Consider the following 23164-nt stretch of genomic DNA (forward strand, 5'->3'; position numbering starts at 1 on the left):
CGCTGAGCCCAAAGTATGCAGCAATGCACGCAGAGCACGTAGACGATGGGGGCGTTATTCAAATTGTCCCGCAAGCGCCGATTGGCGGATTGTCCCGTCACTCTGTACAAACTGGGCGATCAATTGAGACCGTTTACCAATGAAATCACAGCATATCCTCCTGTAGTCAAATCTGAATGGCCGAGAAGTACTGTCAATCAACATGGCCACCTATGATTGGCCAGAACTATTGTAGGCCGACCGGGTGTCATTTGTTGTTGTTTTCGTGGAGCGGAAGACGACAGTCGACATATTTAAGATTCTGTTGGACTCCTTAAATTCTCGGAAACAGTTTATTTAAGCGATACATTTCTTTCTACAATAGTTAATGTGTTGAAACGACAAACAAGCGGGTTCTTTTGAAGTTGCTCTGAATTTGATCGGACCGTATTTTAGCTGTCTTGAAGGTAAGTAAACCAGAAACGACGACTGAAGGCAAAGCTAGCAGCTGGTTAGTTAATGTTACTAATTTTTTACTAACTGTACCACAATGTAGACAACTAGTACTGAACATGCCATCTAACCAAATCCGATAACGTTGTTTTTCGTAACCCGGCTGTCGAAGAAAGGCTAACAAGGTGTCAAGTTCAACGCGGCTGTTGTGACGTGACGTGGCATTGATATTGCTCAATTAGCTATCGATTATTATTTTTTTCCTTGCACCTTTTCGACCCACCGCGTGAAAATACGAGATAAGTGGCTGGCCTGAACCGCTTGAGGAGGAAAAAAAAAAAGGCTGTTTCGAGTTACACTTTGTTATTGTTTACAGCATTTTTTCCCCCCGCCCACGCCCGAACATGAGAAGTGAACCCCTGTTATGATAATGTGCCACATGGGTTCATTCCATAAAGTGTTCATATGATTTTTTTTTTCTTTTCATTTTGTTATTGCATATTATCAAGTAGCTCACCACTAAAAGATAAAAATGTACAGGCGTGCCTCATGTCTCACGACAGACTTGTCATGTGGTCTGTCACTTGATGAATGAATGTACTGCTTAGTGATGTCATCTCATTTGTCCGCCCAGTAAATAAAGCACTCGTCTGTTAGCTTAAAAAAGCCTTAAAGGTTTTTTTCTTGTGTCGTTATGTAAAGATGGCGAGTCAGTACCAGCGCATGGTACCGCTGGAGGTGAGGAAAGCGGAAGGAGAGCGTGTCCGGGCCAAGCATCCTGACAAGATACCGGTCAGAATAACAGCAAATTTGTATTTTGTAGATTACAAAAAGCAATTAGACTGACTGTTCATTTTTTTTTGTCTCTTTCTTAACAGATCATCGTGGAGCGAGCCCAGAGGTCACGAGCACCTGACCTGGATAAGAAGAAGTACTTGGTGCCCTCAGATTTAACAGGTCCATTTAACATGTATTGCACTTTGTAAAACAAACATATTGCAAAAACATAACAGAAGAGAATGTAAAAATATAAGCAAAATGTGCGTCAGGATTTCATACTCCAATCAATGTACATTAGCATTTGTGTGCCCTCCGATTTGTGCGCTTTGACCACCAGGGGGCAGTACAATACAGACATTCATATTATGAGAAGATGAGTTTCACAACTAAGTAACCCAAGTAAGCTGTGGTATATATATTTGATGCAAATTTGCGAATGCCAAGCATTTGATTTTGTTCTTTTAATATAAAGGTTAATAAATCATATATATATTTATATATATATATATTTTTTTACAACTAAGTTTAAAAATAAGCATGAATTATGTTATTATTAAAATAAACTATTTAACCCTTTTAAATACTTTAAATATTTTTTTACGCCATCCACAAATGACCCTGGCCCATCTGTGCCTTAAAATAAAATAAAATAATAATAATAATAAAATCAAATAATAATAAATGATGGCCCTTGTGTACAAAAGTGTACACACCCCTATTCTCCATCATCCATTTCCTTTCTAATTGCACAAAACAAAATGGCCTCCGCTGATGATCTCACATTGCTTCTTGCCGTTTGTCTGTCCCCCTCAGTGGGCCAGTTGTGTTTCCTCATCCGCCAGCGCGTGTCGTTGAGACCAGAGGAGGCGCTCTTCTTCTTCGTCAACAACTCCCTGCCGCCCTCCAGTTCTCCGCTCTCTGCAGTTTACGAGGTAACCCTCAAGTGGTTAGCGTGTCTGACTCATAATTCTGATGTTAATTGGACAGTTTGGCATCTTCAATGAATTTAGCATGCATGTTTTTGTCACTTGGGAGGAAGAGAGTGAGCACTTGCTTCAACCTATTACTTGCTTTCACAGATGAAAAATTGAAAAAAAATATAACAAAAATAATGACATGTGTTATTTATGTCTAAACATGTCTGGAAAGACAATCCTTAATAAATGTAATTAAAAATAAATGGTAATTAATCAGGTAGTTCTAGTTTTAGGCAGTGGAAGTTTATTTTCCATGGTGAGAAAAATGTATCTCGTGTTGCGTTTACGTTCCAGGAGCACCATGAAGAAGATTTGTTTCTCTACATGACCTACAGCAACGAGAGCGTCTACGGCGCCTGAAGGGAACGCGACGCCTGGATGGCGAGAACGAGCGTGAGGGGAGACGGGAGACGCCATTATTAATATTACTATAATAACGTATGAGAAATCGCACGCTGGGGGAAAAAAAAAAGGCTAACGGTTGCAGTTTCATTTATTGTTAAAACGTTTACTTTTTTTTTTCTTGATTCCTTACCTGGAAAATGAAAACTGAAAAAAAAAAGCAAGAAGTGTTGGAAAAGGAAGTTGAACTTGACTTATCTCTCCCCTCATCTCTATATTTTTGTATTTAATGAACATATTTTTATTTTTTTTTTGTATATGTAAATGGCGCAATCTTGGAGTTTTTTTTTTGTGGCAAATAAAGACAGCAAAAGCATGTTAATGAGCGGTTTATTTTAGCATATCGTGTCCCGTACCACTTTTGCGCAATGCTTCTTCCTTTGCCCCGGATTCGCTTTTAATTTTGAGGAAGGCCAAGCACTAAAAAGAATCTTAATAAGGGGAAGTATTCAGTCTTCAAAGAACAGCTGAAGATTGGACACGTCTGGGAGCATTGTTGTTTGTTTTCCCTACTCGATTCCACATTTTCAAGGTCAAACTTTCACTTTGTTGCACCTTTTTTTTTGTCAGTTGCGATTTGCGCTCGTGCGCCGATAGGTTACGCGGCTTTTATCAGCTATTCAACCCCATCGAGTCTCCTTTTTCGAGGAAAGCGAAAGTTATCCCAAGAGACGAAAGGAATCATGGAGATGCAGGACGTCGCCGCCAAGAAAAAACAATGTGAAAAGGAGAAGGCAGCAAAGGAACCGATGTTGGAAGTCAAAGGTCAAGGGAACCCGTATACACTTGCCGGCGGCCCATCTTGTAAGTAGAAAATGTCTCTGGAACAAAACCTGTAAAGTCACACATACACTTTTTTTTTTTTTTTTTTTTTTCCATAATTAAGTTTGATAATATTTCTTACGGAAAATTACTTCTAGTTTCTGTTCAAAAGTGTCCTCGTTATTTTTGTTTTAGCCGCAGAGGAAGCAGAACCAGACGACTATACGGGACTGAAAAAGCCGTCGGAGGATATCTACTCAAACATTTCGGAACCAGCTAAGCAACCAGGTATACCTAACGGCACATCTTGAAGTGCATCCGCAATTTAAATAAATAAAACCGACTTCAGTGTGCCTGAGAACGTTTTAGGTCGATCTTCTCCATCGGTCTTTCTGTGGCTGATGAAATCGATTTATGAGAAATGGACAAACACGAATTTCTTAAAATAAAAGGCTGCTGACATTTGAGATAAAAGAATCAAAAGCAGAAGTTGCGGGTTTCTGTTGCGTGGCCAAATTATGGGTGTAGCTTTTTATGATGAATTTACCATTTTATTTCATTTTCATTAGTTTCATTTGAAGTTATTTATTGATATAATTTTGTTTTATAAGCGTATTCTTATACAAGAAACTCCATTTGACAATCCACAGCATTTTATTAAATAAAATGAAAAAAATGACAAAAAATAAATGGGCATATATTAAATGGGAGGGGGGGAAATGCATACCTTACTTAGTGTTGATAATTATAAATTATGCATTTTATTTGAACTTTCTAATTAGCTTTTTGGTGGTAAAGCCTTCAGAATTACAATATAAAGGACCTTTTCTTACAAGGTTTGCAAATGAAATATTCTATTGTGTGAAGGCTGAATGTTCTTCATATTTTTTTTTTAATTACTCACACTGTTTGTTTGTTTGTTTGTTTGTTTTTTTAAACATGCATCTCCTTCCACATAATTCATCCAGTTCACATCATAGAAAAAAAAGAAAGAAAAAAAGGCAAAATTAACATTTTACGTCCAGTTTCCACATATTGACTGATTCAACCATTCCAACGTCAACATATTTATCTCATTTCAGGTCAATCCAAATAATTCCACAGCATTCCACATTCTTAAATCTTTCAGCCTTCACACGTAATTTGTCCAGAAGTTGCAAATGTCTCGTATTACAATTGTATCAATTATCTTCAACATAAACATGTTGTTGTGGCTTGACTCCCTTCATGAATTAGTTACAACCTGAAAGAAACATGTAAGATGTTCCGGGAATTCGATACGAGCCGTCTAAATGTTGCAGTCGGACACAAAGTTGAGCCACTCGGACACTTTGTGCATTTTGCGCCAAGAATGTTGCAGACAACAAATCTGGTTTCAACCTTATCAGGAGAGGAAGGTTGGAAAGTTGTCGCTGGCTTGGAATATGGAATATCTTGGAATATCTCCAACTCATTTTTTTTTTTTTTCTGTACCTCTTACCAGTCAAAGAGGGTCAAAGTGCGAGGAGGCCTTACCGAGTTGCATGTTTGATCCTGACCGTGCTCTGCTTTGTGCTGCTGCTGGTCATCGTCGTCCTCCTCGTGAAAAGTGAGTTTCGCCAGTTACTCCCGTTACAGATGAGGTTTTGTTCACATGATTTCATAAAATACATAAATAAATAACATCAAGTAAACACGAAACACATGCCCACCCATAAATGCATGGGATTTTTTTATTTTTTTTTAAATGACTTTTCAAACCATATTTTCATGACGTGTAATGGGAAGTTTGAATTTGATTGAACATGTAAACATAACATAGAAACCTAAACAAATAGCAAGTAAAAATTAAGAGAAAGAAAAAAAAAAAAAGGAACTTAGCCGAGAATTCAAATTAGTATATTTATTTATTTATTTATTTATTTATTTATTTATGTACTCAACCAGGGTTATTAACTTATTATAGTTTTGGAATTGATTTTTTTTTTTTTTTTTTTTTTTTTTTTTTATCAGTTAGTTTTAATTAGTTTTCAGGGTGGTTCTGTTAGTTTTTATTAGTTTTGTTTAATAAATGCTTAGTTTAATTTTTAGTTTCAGTATTAGCTTTAGTTTAAAAAAAATGTGTATTGTGTGCAATATTAAAAAAAAAAAAAAAAAAAAAAACACCATTCGAGTGACATCATCTGAAGGTGCTTTTCTATTGGCTGCTGATAGATGACGTCACTTTCGCGTGACACACTTTCAAACATCCTTATTCCGGTTAATATCAAAATAAATCTACTTAAGACATTATTTAAAAACGAAGGACATTTTTACTATAATTATAGTTAGATTTAGTTAGTTACGTAAACATAAAATGCAGTTTCAGTTAGTTTTCATTTTTTAAAAAGCATTTTTGTTTTTATTTTATTTTAACAAAATTGGTTTTTGAATTTTAGGTTTTTTTGTTTGTTTGTTTTGGGTGTTTTTTTTGGTAATTTTTAGTTAAATAAATTAATCTTGTCATCAACTTTATTTATAAAGCACCTTAAAACAATCATCACGGAATAAAAAAATTAGTCATTGCAATAAAGACAGATAAAAGAAAATAACAAATTGGTTAATAAAAGTAGGTCAGTGAAGAAGTAAATAAAAATAAAGTATGAATGAATTTATAACACAAGCTGAAAATAAATATCTTAAGTAGGTAAGTAAAAAAGTAAATGCTACTTGATGCTAATACCTCCGCCCGGAACCTTTCACTGTAATTTCAAGTGAAAGCTGGATCCCCCGCCTGCCCCGTGAACCCGGTGAGCTCGGTTCCGTCAGCGTGCAACGTGGAGCAATGCAGGCCTTTCACTCCTCAACAACGAAACCAATGTGAGTGCGTGGGTGGGATGGATGAGTATTTTGGGCATTTATTTGACACCCTCACATCGTCCCGCTTTAGGTTACTGCTGCCACCAGTGCCCCCCCGGCTGGGTGAGGCTGGACCAGTCTTGTTTCTTCTTGTCCACGTTCACGTTGAGCTGGGACGAGAGCCAGAAGAACTGTTCCGTGGGGGGAGGATTTCTGGCTGTGGTCAACAGCCAGAGAGTTCAGGTGGTTCTCACGCCGATTATTGCTACTCATTGCTACCTCCTTGGCACCACTGATAACAAAATAATTGGATTGTTTTTGTTGTTTGAATGGCAATGTGGAATTTCTATTCCAGACCTTTCTGACTCTAAACGGGAACCGCATGAAATACTGGATCGGTCTGCGCAGCAGCGGGGCTAAGTGGACCTGGGTCGACAACACCACACTGCAACAGAGGTGATGGATCGGTGGATATATAGATAGATGTCCCAAAAATGTTTAGGCAGTGCTATAAAATAATAGTGGCCACAAAAAAATATTGATATATTTGCCCCAAGTTTGGGCATTTTCCCCCTATGTGAAAATGTCAAATTTGGGGCAAAATATCAATATTTTGTAGCTCGCTTTTGTTGCCAGCGGTTAAGACATTAATGACTGTGTGCTTAATTATTTTAGGAGGAGAATGGCTAAATCACTTGCAACAAAAGTGAGTACACCCCTTAGTGAAATGTCAAAATAGGGACCAATTAACCATTTTATCTCCCTGGTGTCATAAAATTATGGTGAGCGCATATGAGGCCCAACCTGTTTCACAATGGGGGGATGTCACCAAATACATTACATACGATTACAATTATTAGATATCTGTAATTTACTTCAATATTTATTTGTCTCTAAATTGGAAAAAACAGATATCTTGTACTTTCTACTCATTTAGTTGAAGGCTTAGAATTAGCTAGCTAGCGATCTATCTTATCTCTCTTATCTAGTTTATCTAGCTAGCTAGCTACTCTAGCTAGCTAGCTAATCTATCTAGCTAGCTAGCTAGCTAATCTATCAATCAATCCATCTAGCTAGCTAGCTAATCTATCTATCTAGCTTTAGCTAGCTAGCTAATATATCTAAACCATCTAGTTTTGTCAGTTTGTGCTGTAAAATAATGGTGGCCAGTGGCCACAGTAAATGTTGACACTTTGGGACCAAATTAGACATTTTCACCTCGGGGTTTACACACTTTTGTTGCATTTTGTTTGTTAAGGGGACAGTACCCTCAAGCTGGACACGAACCTCTTTACAATTTGATGTGAAAGACACAGTGTACACTCGATGAGTATTTCCATAGTTATCAAGTAAAGTTAGATTTTTATTTAATTCTTTTTTTTTTTTTTTTTTTGCTTTGTAGCTACTGGGGAGCCAGGCAGACATCGGGAGATTGCGGGATACTGAGCAGCAACGATCATGCCGAGAACAACTGGATGAAGTCGCCTTGCAGCTCGTACACCTACTACATCTGCCAAGTACGCCTCTGAACAGCAGATCGTCAGGTGCATCGTTACGTGCGCGCAAAATGAAGCCTTTTAAGCGATAGATGTTCTGCCAGTTGATACATCGCGCTGTATGTCGTTCATAGCAGCTTTGCTTTTGTAGTACACGCTTAACATTTAGTATCTCATTGTTTGACATACTTTTTAATGTAAATGCTTTCAATTGCAGTAAGCTCTTAACATTCAACATTTTGAACAGGATTGAGGAAGTGTAGACATATATTCGCCTTTTCAAACTCAGAAAAAAAAAATCAATTAATGAATTCAATGTTAAGTCATTGAAACAAAATTTTGTGGTTCGGAATGCAAGTACATTTGGCATCAGTAAATAAACATGCTTTATGTTTTTATTATTTTTAAATAAAATACATTTGAAAATTACATTATTTTTTTTAAATAGAATATTACATTTGAAAATTACAATTACTATGACATTTTTATCCACAATTTGCAAGAAAAAATATGTATTCGTTCATCTCTCTCTTCCACATATATAACAGGCAAAGCAATTACAACTCATTCGCTGCCAATGACGTCTATAACCGTCAATGCCAGCGAATGAGTTTGTCAGTATTTTTTTTCTTTGTGTCGTCAGTAAATTCACACAAGATCATCACAATTTCTTTTTTATTTGGTGATGTTATAATGTTAAATGTGTGGCTTGGCTGAGTAGTTTGGAAAGGCCATTGAGTGTATGCTACTCGATACTGTATCAGTTTTAAATACAATTCCAGGTGCCTTAATCTAATTTGGTATCTTAATATAATCTGCGATTTAGATTTTGCTTCAATAAAGTTTTATTATCATATAAATATGTTTGTGTTGCACTATACTTTTCTGCTATATGCCGCTATAAAAATAAGATACTCTTCTCTCCAGTGTAATACTGCAAGAACAATTGCACAATTTTACTCTAAAACCAAAAAGAGAGAATATGAAGTCATTCACTGGCTGTGTCTAGACAAACTGAATGTCTTGCTCGTCGTCCTCGGGCTCCTCCATCTCAACCTGGGTACCCAAAGCACTTTGGCGAATCAGCTGCCAGCCCGTCATGGATCTCCTGTTTCTCGGTCGGACCTTGAGGTTCAAGTCGACCTTTTCGCTTCCTTCCTTCTCTTCTTTTTCGTCCTCCCGTGCCAACACTTTAATGTATCTGCGCATCTTCTGCATCAAGGGGTCGTTCCTGTCCTCGACACTGGAAAGCGAGTCGCAGATCAGGCTTTGTCCAATCAGATTTCAGCTTCTATGTTGCCATGTCAATCTAATCTGCCCACCAGAATGTAACAAACCTATTTTTAAAACAGAACTCGTTATTTAAACAATCAGTTTTTAGATTTGTCCGCAGAGGGCCAGCGAACTGGCCCACCAGAGCTTCGCTATTTTTCTGTTTTCTGATTGGTTGCTCAAAACAAGTCTAGTTTATAAAATGTGAGCACACTTTTCTTTTTTTTTTTTCCACGTCTTTGTTGCGCACGTCTTACCGGAGGTACCAGCGCTCGGTCAGGCCGTAGCTGAGCCCGCACACGCCAAGTCGGGGCCAAAGACAGCGGGGCAGCCTCCTCTCCAGCATCAGCGTAGTGGCCACCACCTGCACGGCGGTTACCATGACAACGCAAGAGCCGCCGAAGCATTTAATCGAGCTGTCCAGCTCGTCGACTCTCACCTGAGTCCTCCAGAGCTCGTCCCTCTCCTGGGCCACCCGCCAGTGGGTGTCGCTCATCATGGCGATCAGCAGGTTGAGCAGGAGGATGTAGGAGACCACGGAGAAGGCGCAGTGCAGCACGTGGACGATAGGGGGCGTGGTGAAGCTGTGGTCCACCGGCAGGTCGATGAGGCCCACGCTGAGCTCAAACTGGGAGAAGAGCGTGATGGGGAAGGAGCGATACGCCGGGATGGACTCTGGGTCCTGAGTCATGTACACCATCCACAGGGCTGAGAGGTCAAACGGAGGGTAAAGACTCTTTTGCTCATATTTAATAGTGATAATTGAATGTTAGAATAGAGGCACTATTGCTCAAAAGTTAGTACACCCATCATATATTTGTAAATATTCCGTTATATTGTGTCTTTTTGTGGGTCAAAAAGTACAAAATGTAAAGTGACACTAACTACTTACATTGTACACTAACTGAGCCTATTTTACTGTCACTGGAAATAATTCGACAGCCAGTAATGTCTAAATGCAACAAAAGTGAATACACCCCGACGTGTAACTGCCCAAATTGGTCTCAAAATGTCAAAATGTTATGACCACATACTGGATTTTTTTCCTTTTTCTTTTTTTTTTGTAAACAAAATAAAAGCCTTACTATACATGGTCATTTTTTGATAGAATTTTATTTTTTTTTAAATACATAATGATTTTTTTTTTCTTACAAAATAAAAGCCTTACTATACATGGTATTTTTTTTTTAAATACTAGTAATAAAAGCCTTCCTATACATGGTCATTTTTTTTTAATAGAAAAAAAGCCTTAAAATAAATGATTTTTTTTTTTTTTTTTTTTTTTTTTACAAAATAAAAGCCTTACTATAAATTGTATTTTTTTTTTAACAAAATAAAAGCCTTACTATACATGGTCTTTTTTTTAATAAAAAAAAAGCCTTAAAATACATTATTATTATTATTATTATTATTATTTTAAATATATTTATTTTTATGGGTGTGCTCACTTTTGTTGCGAGTGGTTTAGACATCAATTTACATTGCCCCTTCAAAATAATTTGTCAATCATTCGTGTCTACCGGTAAATGCAACAAAAGTGAGTACACCCCTAGGTGAAATGGGTCCCAAAATGTCAATATATATATATTTTATTTTTTTAGCAAAATGTCATTACTTCACTGCTGTCTCATGAAAAGATGACAAAATACTGTCAAAAACGTGAGGCGTGTACTCACTTTTGTGAGATACTGCATGCTTGCAACGGATATACTCACAAGCTGAAAAGCCGAGAAGTACAATGAAACTCAGCCACATAAACTTGGTCAGGTCTCCAAATATAATCTGGGAGGAAATGAGGACAAGGATGCGATCGTGAGAACCATAAAATGTGAATGCAGGTGCGTCAAAAACCAACAAAAAATGCAGCGAGCGTTATTGAGCAAAATTCTGTTAAATAATTGATTTAGTTTAAGTTGGTCTTGAATCTAAATTTGTTGCATACACTAAATCTAAAAAAATCCAGGGTTGGTTGTTGTTTAAATCTTTCTAATTTAATATAATTAAAAAACAGGTTGTAATTATTTTATTTCAATGAATGAACATGAAAATTACATTTTCATGATTAAAAAAAAAATAAAATTAAAAAATTAAAAATCAGTAGCATTCTTGCGTGAGTCAGTTTTTTTTAAATAAAATAAAATAAAAAAATCTCTCGACATTTTCTTGCCATTGACATTTTTGTTTTTTGTTCATACCTTCTGGATCATAATCACGTACGGGCCGAGCATTTCAAAGCCGCGGGCGAAGAACATGACGTTGCTCCAGCCCAGCACCAAACACACGGCCATGACCTCGGCCTCGCCCTGCACGCCGCACGCTCGCAACACGCACAGCAGCATCACCAGGCACGCGTAGCTCACACTGCAACAACACCGTTACGAGCGGATTATAATCCATACGAACGTAAGCGGCCATTTTTTGTTTGATTTTTTTGAACGTACAGGATCACGTGGAAGGGGCCGCCCAGTGCCGTCTGACCAAAGTAGCGCTTTGCTCCCACTCTCAAGATGTCAGGGATCTGATAACGGGGAAGAGGGATTGACAGCAAAAGTGTCCGTATGTGGAGTGGATATAAAAAGTCTACACACCCCTGTTTAAATGCCAGATTTTTGTGATGTAGAACGTGACGGATTATTTCAAACATGTTTCAACCTGTTCAACTCAAGTGAAAAAAAAAACATCTTTTCCATAGGGAAAGTAAAAAATAAACAATTGAGATGTAGTTGCATAAGTGTGCACACCCTTTTATAACTGGGGATGTGGCTGGTTTTTCTAACCCAATCACAAAAACCTGGCTTTGAAACATGCTGTGTAGACTTTTTATATACATCATAAGTACACAATAGCCGCATACTTCCAGCAACAGGATGACCAAAGCTCCCAGGACACTGATGATCTCTCCTACCAGACGCAGGTTGTCCGCGTATGTCACATAACTTTCCTGAGACATGGAGGGAGATTGATGGTCAATTTGCGAGCGCTATAGAAAATAAATGCACGTGCGCTTTTGTATTTTAAGCTGCCAACGGACATGCAGCGTCTTCTGGACTCGAATAGTTTTATCCAAATCTGATGATGTGTAGTTCTCTGGAACGTCCTTTAGGGGGCGATATGTGCAACACAATGTGAACATTCCAATGTAGAGCAGGTAGAAAATCATCAGGAGTCTGGAAAGATGACGTTTAAAAAAAAACAAAAAACATAAGTCTGAAGTAACACTAAACAAATGTACAGCTGTTTACGGTATACCTGAAGTAATGCTTCCCATATAGGTTCCACTTGAGGCTGACCAGCTGCCTCACAGGGGTCACCTCCAGTATTCGCCTTGCCTGGAGAACAAAATATATTGACTCATCCCATCCGTTCGTCCATTTTGATATCTTATCCCCTAATTTAGAAGACTCAATACAACTAACGCTGCACCTCTTTTTGCGGACTTCCCACAATCAGCTCCAGCACCGACACGCTGTCGGCCCACGAGTCGATCTCGCTCAGATCGTAGAGGTGAGAGGTCAAAGGTCCCAGACTCCACTGGACCAAGCGCCTTTTGTTCACTAGGTGCTGAAAGGCCTGCGTTAAGACGAGGAGAGAAAGAATTCATCTCTTTTTTTTCTTTTTTTCCTTTTTTTTTTTTAATTAATGAAACGTGGCAAACATCAGCTAGATAGACATAGGACGGACGGATAAATAGATAGATAGATCTATCTATCTATCTATCTATGTAGCTAGTTTACTAGTTGTGTGGGTAGCTACAGTATAGGTAGCTAGCAAGCTAGCTAACGTAACACTGTAGATATAGCTAAGCTAGGTTGCTAGCTATGTTGGTAGGTAGGTAGCTAGAAAAATTGAATAAAAAAAAGTGATAATCTAAAGAATATATTAAAAAAAAGAGCTATAGATCTATTCAATAGCCTAATTTTATCATAGTAGTACAGTAAACAGTAGTCTATTTGTATAGATATACGAGCTAGCTAGCTAGCTTGACAGATAGGCTACTGTATATCGTTACCTAGCTAATCCCAACCCCAAAATGAGTAGAACGTTTTTCAATTTAGAGACAAATAAATATTCAAGTAAATTACAAGTAACTAATAAATGTAATTGTATGTAATGTATTTGGTGACATCCCGCCATTGCGAAACAGGTTGGGCCTCATATGCGCTCACCACGGTGTTTCCTTCTTTGGCCGCCAGTTTGAAAGGCGTGAGGCCTCGGGAGTTGGGCACCATATCAAGCGGCACCGGCTGGTCCAGCTCTGCATCGCGGGCCATTATTAGGTCAATAGCTTGGCATGCAGTCGTCTTGTTGGGCTGCAGGACTAAAATGTGAAGCACCGTGTTACCTTTGAAGGGAAGAAGACACAATTAAGACTGTGAGTAAGTGACAAGTAAGGCTGTGATTTCTTTTCACGGCATCACACAAACCACGATAGTCTTGGACCCTGGTGCTGGCCCCCGCGTTGATGATCATGGAGATGATGTCCTCATTGCCGGCACATGCGGCAAAAGAAAGAATGTGTTCCCCTGAGGACATTAGGACAAGAGTTTTCTGTTTACAAACTGCACACTAACATCTTTACATTGTAGCAAACTGCCATGAGGAATGTACATACTTTTGTGATATACTGTACTTGCGCATCTTTACATCATCCTCCATTTTGAATGATGTTGTTTGTGAAGTTATTACCAATCGTTCAATGAATACGTCCACAGTGTGTACAAAGTTTCTCACCATAGTATAAAAGTCCTCCAATCCTCTTTCGGAAGTAGAGGCCAGTGACTCTGGGCGTGGCCGCGTCCGCCCCGCGACTGACCAGGTGATGGACCAGGTAGAAGTTTTGATTGACGACAGCAATGTGGAGAGGAGTGACACCTTGGAAGAGGTCGGAGGTCATGGGCTCGTTGATGAGCTCGGGGGCGCCGTCAATCAGGGCCACCGCCGCGTCCAGGTTGTCGTCCATGGCGGCCACGTGGAGCGCCGTCTCGCCCAGAGCGCCTGAAGCACGACGAGGCACGTTTGTATTGGTCGACGGGTGGACAGAGAGACAGGTGTACAGAGAGACAGGTGTACCTCTCTCAAAGATGTCGGTGGTGGAACAGCCGAGCAGCTTCTTGATGCAGCCGGCGCTGTTCTTCTTCGCCGCGTAGAAGAGAGGAATGTCAGTGATGCTGGAAGATAACGTTTTTCACATTGCACATAAGCATCTGATGAAATTATGTTTTTTAAAAAGGACTCAAAATAATAAACACCCAACCATACCTCATTTTCTACACTGATCATTCGTTACTGTACTCAGTGGCGTTGTTTAATTACTTACTTGGTTATATTTTTTAAATAATAATAACAACAAATAAAATAAATAAATAAATAAAAAAAGGCTTACTGTACATGGTCATGCCATGGTCAAGAATTTATTTATTTTTTTTGCAAAATAAAAGCCTTACTATACGTGGTCATTTAAAAAAAAAAAAAAAAAAAAAAAACCTTACTATACATGGTCATTTTTTTTTAATAATAATAAAAAAAAAGCCTTACTATACATGGTCATTTTTTTTAATAAAAAAAAAAAAAAAGCCTTACTAGTATACATGGTCATTTTTTTTAATTAAAAAAAAAAAAAAGCCTTACTATACATGGTTATTTTTTTCATTTAAAAAAAAAAGCCTTACTATACATTGTCATTTTTTTTTTATATTAATAAAAAAAAAAAAAGCCTTACTATACATGGTCTTTTTTTTTTTAATTAAAAAAAAAAAGCCTTACTATACATGGTCATTTTTTTTTAATAAAAAAAAGAAAAGCCTTACTATACATGGTCATTTTTTTCATTTAAAAAAAAAGAAAAGCCTTACTATACATGGTCATTTTTTTTCATAAAAAAAAAAAAAAAAAAGCCTTACTATACATGGTCATTTTTTTAAATAATAATAATAATAATACTAATAAAAAGCCTTACTATACATGGTCATTTTTTTTTATTCTTAAAAAATAGTTATACTATACATCGTCATTTTTTTTTTTATTAAAAAAAAAAAAGCCTTACTATACATGGTCATCTTTTGATAGATAAAGCCTTCAAATACATGGTGATTTTTATTTTATTTTATTTTTTTACAAAATAAAAGACTGACTATACATTGTCTTACTATACATGGTCATTTTTTAAAATAATAATAATAATAAAAAGCCTTACTATACATGGTCATTTTTTGATAGAAAAAAAGCCTTCAAATACATGGTGATTTTGTTTTATTTTTTTTTTTACAAAATAAAAGACTGACTATACATTGTCATTTTTTTTTAATAAAAAAAAAAAGCCTTACTATACATGGTCATTTTTTTTATTTAAAAAAAAAGTCTTACTATACATGGTTATTTTTTTATTTTTTGTTAAAATAGCCTTACTATACATGGTCATTTTTTGATAGAAAAAAGCCTTCAAATACATGGTGATTTTTTATTTTTTATTTTTTTATAAAATAAAAGACATTGTCTTAAAAAAAAGCCTTACTATACATGGTCATTTTTTTTTATTAAAAAAAAAAAAAAAAAGCCTTATTATACATGGTCATTTTTTTTTTTAAAAAAAAAAAAAATAGCCTTACTATACCTGATTATTTTTTTTTATATTAAAAAAAAGGCTTACTATAAATGGGTTTTTTTTTTCATAGGAAAAAAAATGGACAAAAGTTAAAATGAAGAGCAATTTTGCTCAAATTAGTTAATTTTGAAAATGGAAAATATTCATGTACCGTAGTTAGACTTGAACAGGGGTGTGTAGACTTTTTACATGCACTATAACTGATAATAAAAAAGATTTTTTAAGCCTGAAACAGACTTCATACCACTTGGTGTGCATCAGAAAGGTCTCGTCCAGCATCTCGTTCCATCCTTTCTTGTTCTGGAGGCGAAACTTCAGCTGACCCCACCAGTGGTTGAGCTCGCTGGGAGCCGACCTGGCCAGCGCAGGCGACATGCTCGTCCACAAAAGAGGCGCCCAAAAGTCTCAGAAAGGGGAGGTGAGTTTTGTTTTATACCAGCCAGTCGCAAGGGAGGAGACACCTGTGAGGGCTTGATTGAGAGCGACAGGTGAGACAGTACGAGAAGTGACGCTTGACCTGAAGTCGGGAATCAAACTTGAAATGAGAGCAATTCACGGCAACATAACAAAGACCCTTTGAAAAGACGTGAACTCTTTCACGTTGTGATTTTACCACATTTTTAAAGTGAATCCTTTGGTACTTTCCGGCAGCCTGCACCAAAACCCGCATGGCCGCGATGGCAAATCCTGCAGCATCATGACAGCTTTCAAGAGCAGCTTTTTTGGGGGGAAACCAGTTTGGAATTTGCAAGCGTTTCAATCAGATATGAAGCCAGTCGGAACTCCGTGTGGCGGTCAGCGGGCGTCACTGCACACGTTTGAATTGCCGCTTTGCAAAGAGCACAATCGTCACTTGGGGGGTTGATGAGGGGACATCATCGAGGATGACAAGAAATGTCGCTTACATCATCACAAGAACAATAACATTACTTTAAAATCCGACTTACGAAACTTACCAAGCTCATATGTAACATTGTTAACATGAACATCATGAAATCATGAAGCAGAAGTGTAGATATCATCCAAATGATTTATTTTATTGGTTTAGACACGCAAATATGTCATGTCCACTGCAATCATCTATTAAGTGGTTAAAACTCGACTTTGAAAGCATAACACGAGTTTACTACTTGAAACCCTAATACTAGATTAAAACCCTACTATAGTTTGAAACACATATTGCGCAAAACTTTGCTTCACACTTTTTTTGTAATATTCATTTCGGTGTATTAGTTATACTTAAATAATTGTAAAATGTTATACATTTATTTTTTTACTATTCCTCTCTGGCTCATTTATTTTAAATTTCACATTTTTGTTGTTTGTCAAGGTTTATATATGAAAAATTGTTAAATTGATTAGAATTTTTTTTTTATTGTTAAATAAACAACGATGACAGAAAATAATTGAGAAGCATTGCCCTAATGCAAGTTTGAAACCTTATTTTAACCGCCCACAATGAGGCGCTCTCGAGCAAGCAATTCAAAAAAACCAAATTCACTTCACGGAGTCTTGAATATTTCTCATAAGTTCACTGATAGTGTCATTGGGCAAGTGTGGGTAAATGAACAAGTGCAAGAGAAAAATGACTTGTTTACGTGGTATTCATGGTTGCACTAATAATAGGAGGTGTCAAACACGATGGTTGACCACGGCGTGAACACGTTGCCACCGGCTCTGTTTGTTTTTACTTCCCCATTTTACTGTAGCCGCTTAACAACTATTTACAACACCAAGCAGCCTCTGTAAGGCCGAATTCATTCGTGCTCTCCGCTCACTTTATGTCAACAGTCTTGCTATGGTGGCAGATCACTTCGCGATGTCCCAGCAGTGGCACCACCATGCCGGATAGTCGAGTCTCGTCTGACGGATGCTGAGGCCAGCAGATCTCCGACTGCGATTCTCTTACAAAAAAAAAATAAAAAAAAATGCTGACATCATCATCTCAGCCGTGAAGGTCATCAGAGGTCGTCAATGTCAAGTGCCGTCAGTATGAAAACGCAAATCTGCTTCTGTGATTCAATCAAGTGCCTAAAATGTTAAAATCTCGAAATTTGATAATGTTCTGCAACAACAACAAAAATGACAGTAATGTATTTGTTAAATAAATTCTTTTCATTTATTTTACAAATGTTTCACAAGTACAGAATAGTGGTGAACACTCACACATGTAAACACAGCTATTTGTGTGTGTAAGCCGACACGCACGCACGCGCGCGCACGCACGCACAAACGCGGGCGGGCATTCCCTTTCAAGTGTTCGTCCGATCCGACAGTGTCACACGTTCACCGAGCTTTTTTTTGTTTTTTTGTCGCGCTTGCAGTCCAAACGGAACCAAAGTGAAATGTGTGACTTGTATACAGTACGGAACCTTTGTGGCTTTGTGCTGATCTTCTCGTGGCAAGTGGACGCTTGTTTGACACCAAAAATGCGGTTCTGTCGTTGAAAAGGTGAGAATAAAAAAAGTCTGTCAGTGGGGAAAAACAAAACAAAAACATGGTGGTTATTCAAATCATCTTTTTTGGATGACTTTTCCTTCTCCCACCTCCACTTTTAAAGCAACTACAAGACCTTGACAGGCAGCAACAATTTCCATATATAAATTAAGAAGGTAAAAATGTTCTGGATGTGGACGGGGGGAGTGAAAAGGACATTTCGGAAGGAGAAAGAAGACAACAATCAAGTCAAATTTAGTGTGAAACAAGTTTCCGTTCTCTTCGTCCTCCTTGCCTGGACTTCACCTCCCATAATGCACCTCTTCTGTCATGTGAATCCACAGACGTGTCTTTGAATGCGGCGTCAATAGTCAGGTAGAAGTCGGTGCTGGTTTCCTTCAGTTTTTTTTTTTTTTTTGGCCGCTTACAAGTCACACCTCCACCTGGCCCTGACTCAGGTGGGCCTTGAGTTGCTGGGCGGCGTTGAAAATCTTCCTCTGGTGGCCCAGCAGGTTCACGCCAAGGTTCTGGATGTCTCTGATGGAGACGGCAGAACAATTACGGATTCGTCATTATAGTTCGTTTTAGCACATTATTTGTTTTATTTATTTATTTATTTTTTGAAAATGCTTGATTTAGATTTTATTAGTTTTTGTTAGTTTAAAATATGGAGTGTTGCTTGTCCAGTGCACAATCCCCAAAAAATATTAGTTCTTGTGTAATAATGTAGTTAGACCTTTTATATACCAATACCAAAATACACTGAACATGAACAATTATATTACTTTTAGTTTTATAAATGTAAGATGTAGATTCTTGTTTTTATTTTATTTTGTTAGTGTTTTTTTTTTCAGTTTTAGTTATTTCGTTTTCCTAAACTGTAATAATCTTGCTAGACAGCAGATTTATTATTTATTTATTTATGTATTTCAGATTGACTTGGTTTTAAAAATTCAGTAAGTTTTGATTCGTTTTTAGAACAGGTTTGTTGTATTTATTTTGTTTTTATTTTTTAAATATTTTATTTTGATGTTTTACTGCTTCAAAAAACCTTCAATTTAGTTGAATTATTATTATTGTTATTATTATTATTATTATAATTATTATTATATATGAATTAATGTATTTATTTTGAATAATCAATTTTGAATATGTGGAGTATTTATTATTATTATTATCATTATAATATGTTTGTTTATGTATTTATTTATTTATTTTGAATATGTGGAGTATTTGTTGAGTGTAAGATAAATGTATTCCTTCTATACGGCCATACCAGTAAATAAATTTTCTAATGAACCCTCAAAGCTCATGTATGATACTAACTTACAAAAATGAAAATTAATAATAATAATAATAATAGAAATAATAACAATAATAAAAACATACGATAAAGTTATATTTATTTTTCAAAAGCATATTCGTTTTTATATCAATTTGTTAATAATTTTTTTTCAGTACTAGTTATTACATTAGTTTTGGTTAACTGTAACAATAATAATAATAATAATGATAATAATAATAATAATACTAATCGTGCCACTTTTGTGCATTTCCCCCTTGTGTGTTTTATTTTCTGGCCGTACTCACTCCACGGTGAGGCGACTGACTCTGTCCAACGTGTCCAAATGCGCTCGATCGAACTCGTCTTGGTATCGCTCCATCTTCAGCGCCCGCAGCCAATCACCGACGGTGGCCACCGACGAGAAGTCTGTGGGGGTGGGGCTTAGCAGCGGCTGCGAGCAGCTTCTGCAAACAAAACGATCACGAGCGAAATTCAAAATCCGCGCTCGCCGCTCGCCGCTCGCCGCCCGTCTCACCGCGCGATGTCCGTCTTGAGCGACACGGGATGCCTGATGAGGCGGTCCATGGAGGACAGGACGGACTCGAAGCCCGGCCGCTCCCCTCGCTCCGCCTGCCAGCACTGAAGCATTAACGAGTGGAGGGCTGAGGGGCAGCTGGTGGGGGCGGGGAGGCGGAACTGCTCGGCGACGGCCTTCATCACCTGCCGACAGCTTCGACAATTGATCAACGGGCTCGCGTTTGAGCGATGACGACGAAGCCGTCCTCCGTACTCACTTCCTGATTGCTCATGTCCCAGTAGGGCCGCTCTCCGTACGACATCACTTCCCACATCAGGATGCCGAAGCTCCAGACGTCGCTGGCCGAGCTGAACTTGCGATGCTGAAAGGCTTCCGGCGCCGTCCACCTCACGGGAATCTTGCTCCCCTGAAGCGGGACAACAAGAGCGGCTCAAATAAAGTCCATTTCGAAGTTTCTCCTCATTTGCCGGCGCGCACCAGTGAGGCCGTGTACGTCGGCATGTTTTGGTCCAGACCCCTCATGAGTCGCGACAGGCCAAAGTCGGACACTTTGCACACCAGGTTGGAGTTGACCAGCACGTTCCTGGCCGCCAGATCCCTGTGGACGAAGTTCCTCTCCGACAGGTAGCGCATCCCGGCGCCGACGCCTCGCAGCATCCCCACCAGCTGGAGGACGCTGAACTGACCCTCGTTCTCCTGCAGGGGGCGACGCAAACACGCAAAGTCAGCAAAAACTGCCAAACGAGTTGCAGGGCTGGGAAAAATCAATAATCCCGATTATTTTTGAGGTGCGTTTGATTCGCTGACCCTGAGGAAGGAATCCAGCGGGCCGTTCTCCATGAACTCCGTGATGATCCGTGCCGGGGGGACGCGGGTGATCACGCCCTCCAACTTGAGCACGTTGGGGTGGTCAAACTGGCCCAAGACCCCCGCCTCGCTCAGGAACATGCCCTTCTCTCTGTCGGACGCGCCCCAGCGCAGAGTCTTGACGGCCACCAGAACCTCCCGGCGGCCCGGAGGACGGTAGCGGCCCCGGGACACCTCCCCGAACTGGGCTGGAGGAAAGGAAATGATACTCGTCACCATATTCAGCCATTTTCTATCACGCGTGTCATTAGCTTATCCCGGCGGTGCTTTCTGCTATGGTTCTATTTGACCCAACTTTCTGGGTTGTTTATACAAAATGACCCATTTTTTGACCCAAAGTTGTGTCAAATTGACCCAAGTCGCGATGTTTTAGACAAAACTAGACTTAAGTGCTTATTTTATTTTTTACCCAAAGTTAGTTCAAAATGATCCAAGTAGAAGATTTGACTCAACTTTCTGGGTTGTTTGATACAAAATGACCCACTTTTTGACCAAACGTTTTGTGCAAAAACCATGCCGAAAGTTAAGTCAAATTGACGCAAGAGGATCTGACCAAACTTTCTGGGTTGTTTTATAGAAAATTATCTAATTTATGACCCAAAGGTGGTTCAAACTCACTCAAATAGACGATCTGACATGACTTTTTGGGTTGTTTTATACAATATGACCCAATTTTGGACCCGGACTCGGATCAAATTGGCCCAAGTAGAGGATCTGACCCAGCTTTTTGGGTTGTTTTATAGAAAATGACCCAATGTTTGACCCATAGGTAGGTCAAACTGAGTTAAAAAGTCTAGTCAAGTCAAGTCAAGACAAGTCATTAGACGATCTGACACAACTTATTGGGTTGTTTTATGTAATATGACCCAATTTTTGACCCAAGCTTGGGTCAAATTAGTCCAACTAGAAGATTTGACCCAGCCTTTTGGGTTATTTGATAGAAATTGACCTAATGTTTAGGTCAAACTGAGCCAAATAGTCAAGTCAAGTCAAGTCATGAGACAATCTGACAACTTTCTGGGTTGTTTAATACAATATGCCCCAATTTTTTGACCCAAGTAGTGGATCTGTCCATTTTTGACCCATAATAGCGTCATTTTTAACACGACTGTTCGGGCAAGAGGCGAGATACACTCCAGCCAATCGCAAATGAGAAAGAAAACGAGACTTACCTGCACCGATCACCTCCTCGATCTTCAGGTGAGTCGACTCAATCTCCCGGGCAAATTCTTTGACAGCCTCGCTGGGGTCCTCGTAAGTGGACGGGTCCACGTAATATTTCACGCCACCTAGAGAAATAAGTTTGGAATATTCTAAGCCACCACTAGAGGGCGCCCACACACACGGAATCAAACATGACTTTTTTTTTTTTTTTTTTTTTAACGAGCACTTCAAAATGTCAAAGGTGAATCCTCCCACCTCTGTTCGTGATGTACCTCTGGAGTCTGTCGCTGTACGGACTCGCCCTCCTTTTACTGTCGCACAACAGCAAACACCGTTAATTGCGTGATTGTGTCAACCGTTTACGTTCGGCCTGATTGAGTCGAACGTATCACCTGCGAAATACCACCACGACCACAATGGCCGCCACCACCAGCAGAAACGCCGCCCCTCCCATCACTGAGCCCACCAGCAGAGGAAGCTGATTTTGGACCTGCTGGGAATGCTCCTCTGGGGGAGGACAAGATGGTACGTTAAACTTTGGAGGTAGACGTGGAATGTGTGTTGACCCCTCCAGGATCCATCTCGGGCCGTACCGAGAGGCAGCGTGGTGAAGTAGACGGTGTTGCTGTAGGGGCCGAAGCCTCGCTCGTTGCGAGCTCGGATCTGGAAGGCGTAGATGGACCCGGCGAGGAGCGAGCTGACGGTTAGAGTGTTGGTCTCGCTGAACACGCTCGCCGCGCTGTCCACGTCTGAGCCCTGTCAAGAGTCAATTATGCGAGACATCCCGCGCTGGTAAGCGGAATTGAAGGAAGTCACATGGGCAAATCAGACGGCTCAAGTCATTAACATGCCAAACCCCTTCCCAATCTTCAAAGACTTTATCTGGACTTGGAAGCTAACTGTTGCTAACTTGCTACTGTTGATGGTTATGTCACAGCTGTTATTAAAAGTCTGAGACGGGTCCAGTCATGTAGCTTAAGTCTAAATCAAACTTGGGGTGAGTCAATCCCAGTTTAAATCTGAATCAAGTCTTGTGACTTGAGTAGTCCCGCACTTCTTTCTTCTGGTACCTTATAAAAGAATCTGAGCTGGTACGAGTCGAGTTTGATCCAAGCCAAACCCAAATGACATATGACTCAAGTCAAGTCTTGTGACTCGAATTGTCCCGCCCTTCTTTCTGCCGGTACCTTATCAAAGTATCTGAGCTGGTACTCCAGGATGTCCCCGTTGGGTCTGTCAGGCTGCGGCCACGACAGCGTGATGGAGTCCGGGGCGCGGCTCAGCTGGTGCATGATGGGAACAGAACTGGGAACTGCGGGAGACAATTTCACGGCC

At 39.1% G+C, this 23164-nt stretch overlaps 4 protein-coding genes across 7 annotated transcripts in view; 2 read left to right on the plus strand and 2 right to left on the minus strand.

Annotated features, from left to right (window-relative positions):
• The first annotated feature begins 231 nt into the window (after positions 1 to 231).
• LOC144022204 (gamma-aminobutyric acid receptor-associated protein-like 1) lies at positions 232 to 2907 on the plus strand. The gene is made up of 5 exons (XM_077526796.1): positions 232 to 446; positions 1135 to 1224; positions 1311 to 1389; positions 2026 to 2144; positions 2484 to 2907. The coding sequence occupies exons 2-5, from the start codon at positions 1135 to 1137 to the stop codon at positions 2547 to 2549; spliced, it is 354 nt and encodes a 117-aa protein (XP_077382922.1). The 5' UTR covers positions 232 to 446; the 3' UTR covers positions 2550 to 2907.
• Positions 2908 to 3041: 134 nt separating this feature from the next.
• Positions 3042 to 8526, plus strand: LOC144022203 (early activation antigen CD69). Its single transcript, XM_077526795.1, has 7 exons — positions 3042 to 3395; positions 3549 to 3641; positions 4837 to 4941; positions 6087 to 6191; positions 6262 to 6413; positions 6526 to 6626; positions 7573 to 8526. Exons 1-7 carry the CDS (start codon positions 3275 to 3277, stop codon positions 7697 to 7699), a joined length of 804 nt encoding a protein of 267 aa, XP_077382921.1. The 5' UTR covers positions 3042 to 3274; the 3' UTR covers positions 7700 to 8526.
• Positions 8048 to 15927, minus strand: trpv6 (transient receptor potential cation channel, subfamily V, member 6). Of its 3 annotated transcripts, XM_077526793.1 has the most exons (15): positions 15784 to 15927; positions 14009 to 14106; positions 13670 to 13933; positions 13363 to 13461; positions 13105 to 13280; positions 12362 to 12508; positions 12188 to 12267; positions 11970 to 12105; positions 11793 to 11879; positions 11380 to 11456; positions 11134 to 11299; positions 10654 to 10720; positions 9378 to 9646; positions 9196 to 9302; positions 8048 to 8909 (listed from the first exon to the last, which is right to left on the minus strand). In XM_077526793.1, the coding sequence occupies exons 1-15, from the start codon at positions 15912 to 15914 to the stop codon at positions 8672 to 8674; spliced, it is 2142 nt and encodes a 713-aa protein (XP_077382919.1). In that variant the 5' UTR covers positions 15915 to 15927; the 3' UTR covers positions 8048 to 8671. The 3 variants fall into 3 exon arrangements, with proteins under 3 accessions (XP_077382919.1, XP_077382920.1, XP_077382917.1); XM_077526794.1 differs by having other exon boundaries at positions 9196 to 9646; positions 14009 to 14072; XM_077526791.1 differs by having other exon boundaries at positions 9196 to 9646.
• Positions 15928 to 17635: 1708 nt separating this feature from the next.
• ephb6 (eph receptor B6) overlaps positions 17636 to 23164 on the minus strand; it is a 42992-nt gene continuing 37463 nt past the window's right edge. The window contains exons 9-19 of one of the 2 annotated variants that reach the window (XR_013284259.1): positions 23017 to 23141; positions 22423 to 22585; positions 22222 to 22336; positions 22085 to 22140; positions 21838 to 21954; positions 20606 to 20853; positions 20276 to 20494; positions 20055 to 20204; positions 19796 to 19990; positions 19566 to 19724; positions 17636 to 18512 (exon numbers count right to left, since the gene is read on the minus strand). Coding sequence is in view for 1 of the 2 variants with exons in the window: in XM_077526556.1 (XP_077382682.1) it covers positions 18407 to 18512; positions 19566 to 19724; positions 19796 to 19980; positions 20055 to 20204; positions 20276 to 20494; positions 20606 to 20853; positions 21838 to 21954; positions 22085 to 22140; positions 22222 to 22336; positions 22423 to 22585; positions 23017 to 23141 (1643 nt within the window). In the remaining variant the exon portion in view is untranslated. The remainder of the gene's footprint in view (positions 18513 to 19565; positions 19725 to 19795; positions 19991 to 20054; positions 20205 to 20275; positions 20495 to 20605; positions 20854 to 21837; positions 21955 to 22084; positions 22141 to 22221; positions 22337 to 22422; positions 22586 to 23016; positions 23142 to 23164) is intronic. The other variant, XM_077526556.1, reaches the window with a different exon arrangement.

Source organism: Festucalex cinctus, chromosome 7 (genome assembly GCF_051991245.1).
Source record: "Festucalex cinctus isolate MCC-2025b chromosome 7, RoL_Fcin_1.0, whole genome shotgun sequence".
Taxonomy (NCBI): Eukaryota; Metazoa; Chordata; class Actinopteri; order Syngnathiformes; family Syngnathidae; genus Festucalex; species Festucalex cinctus.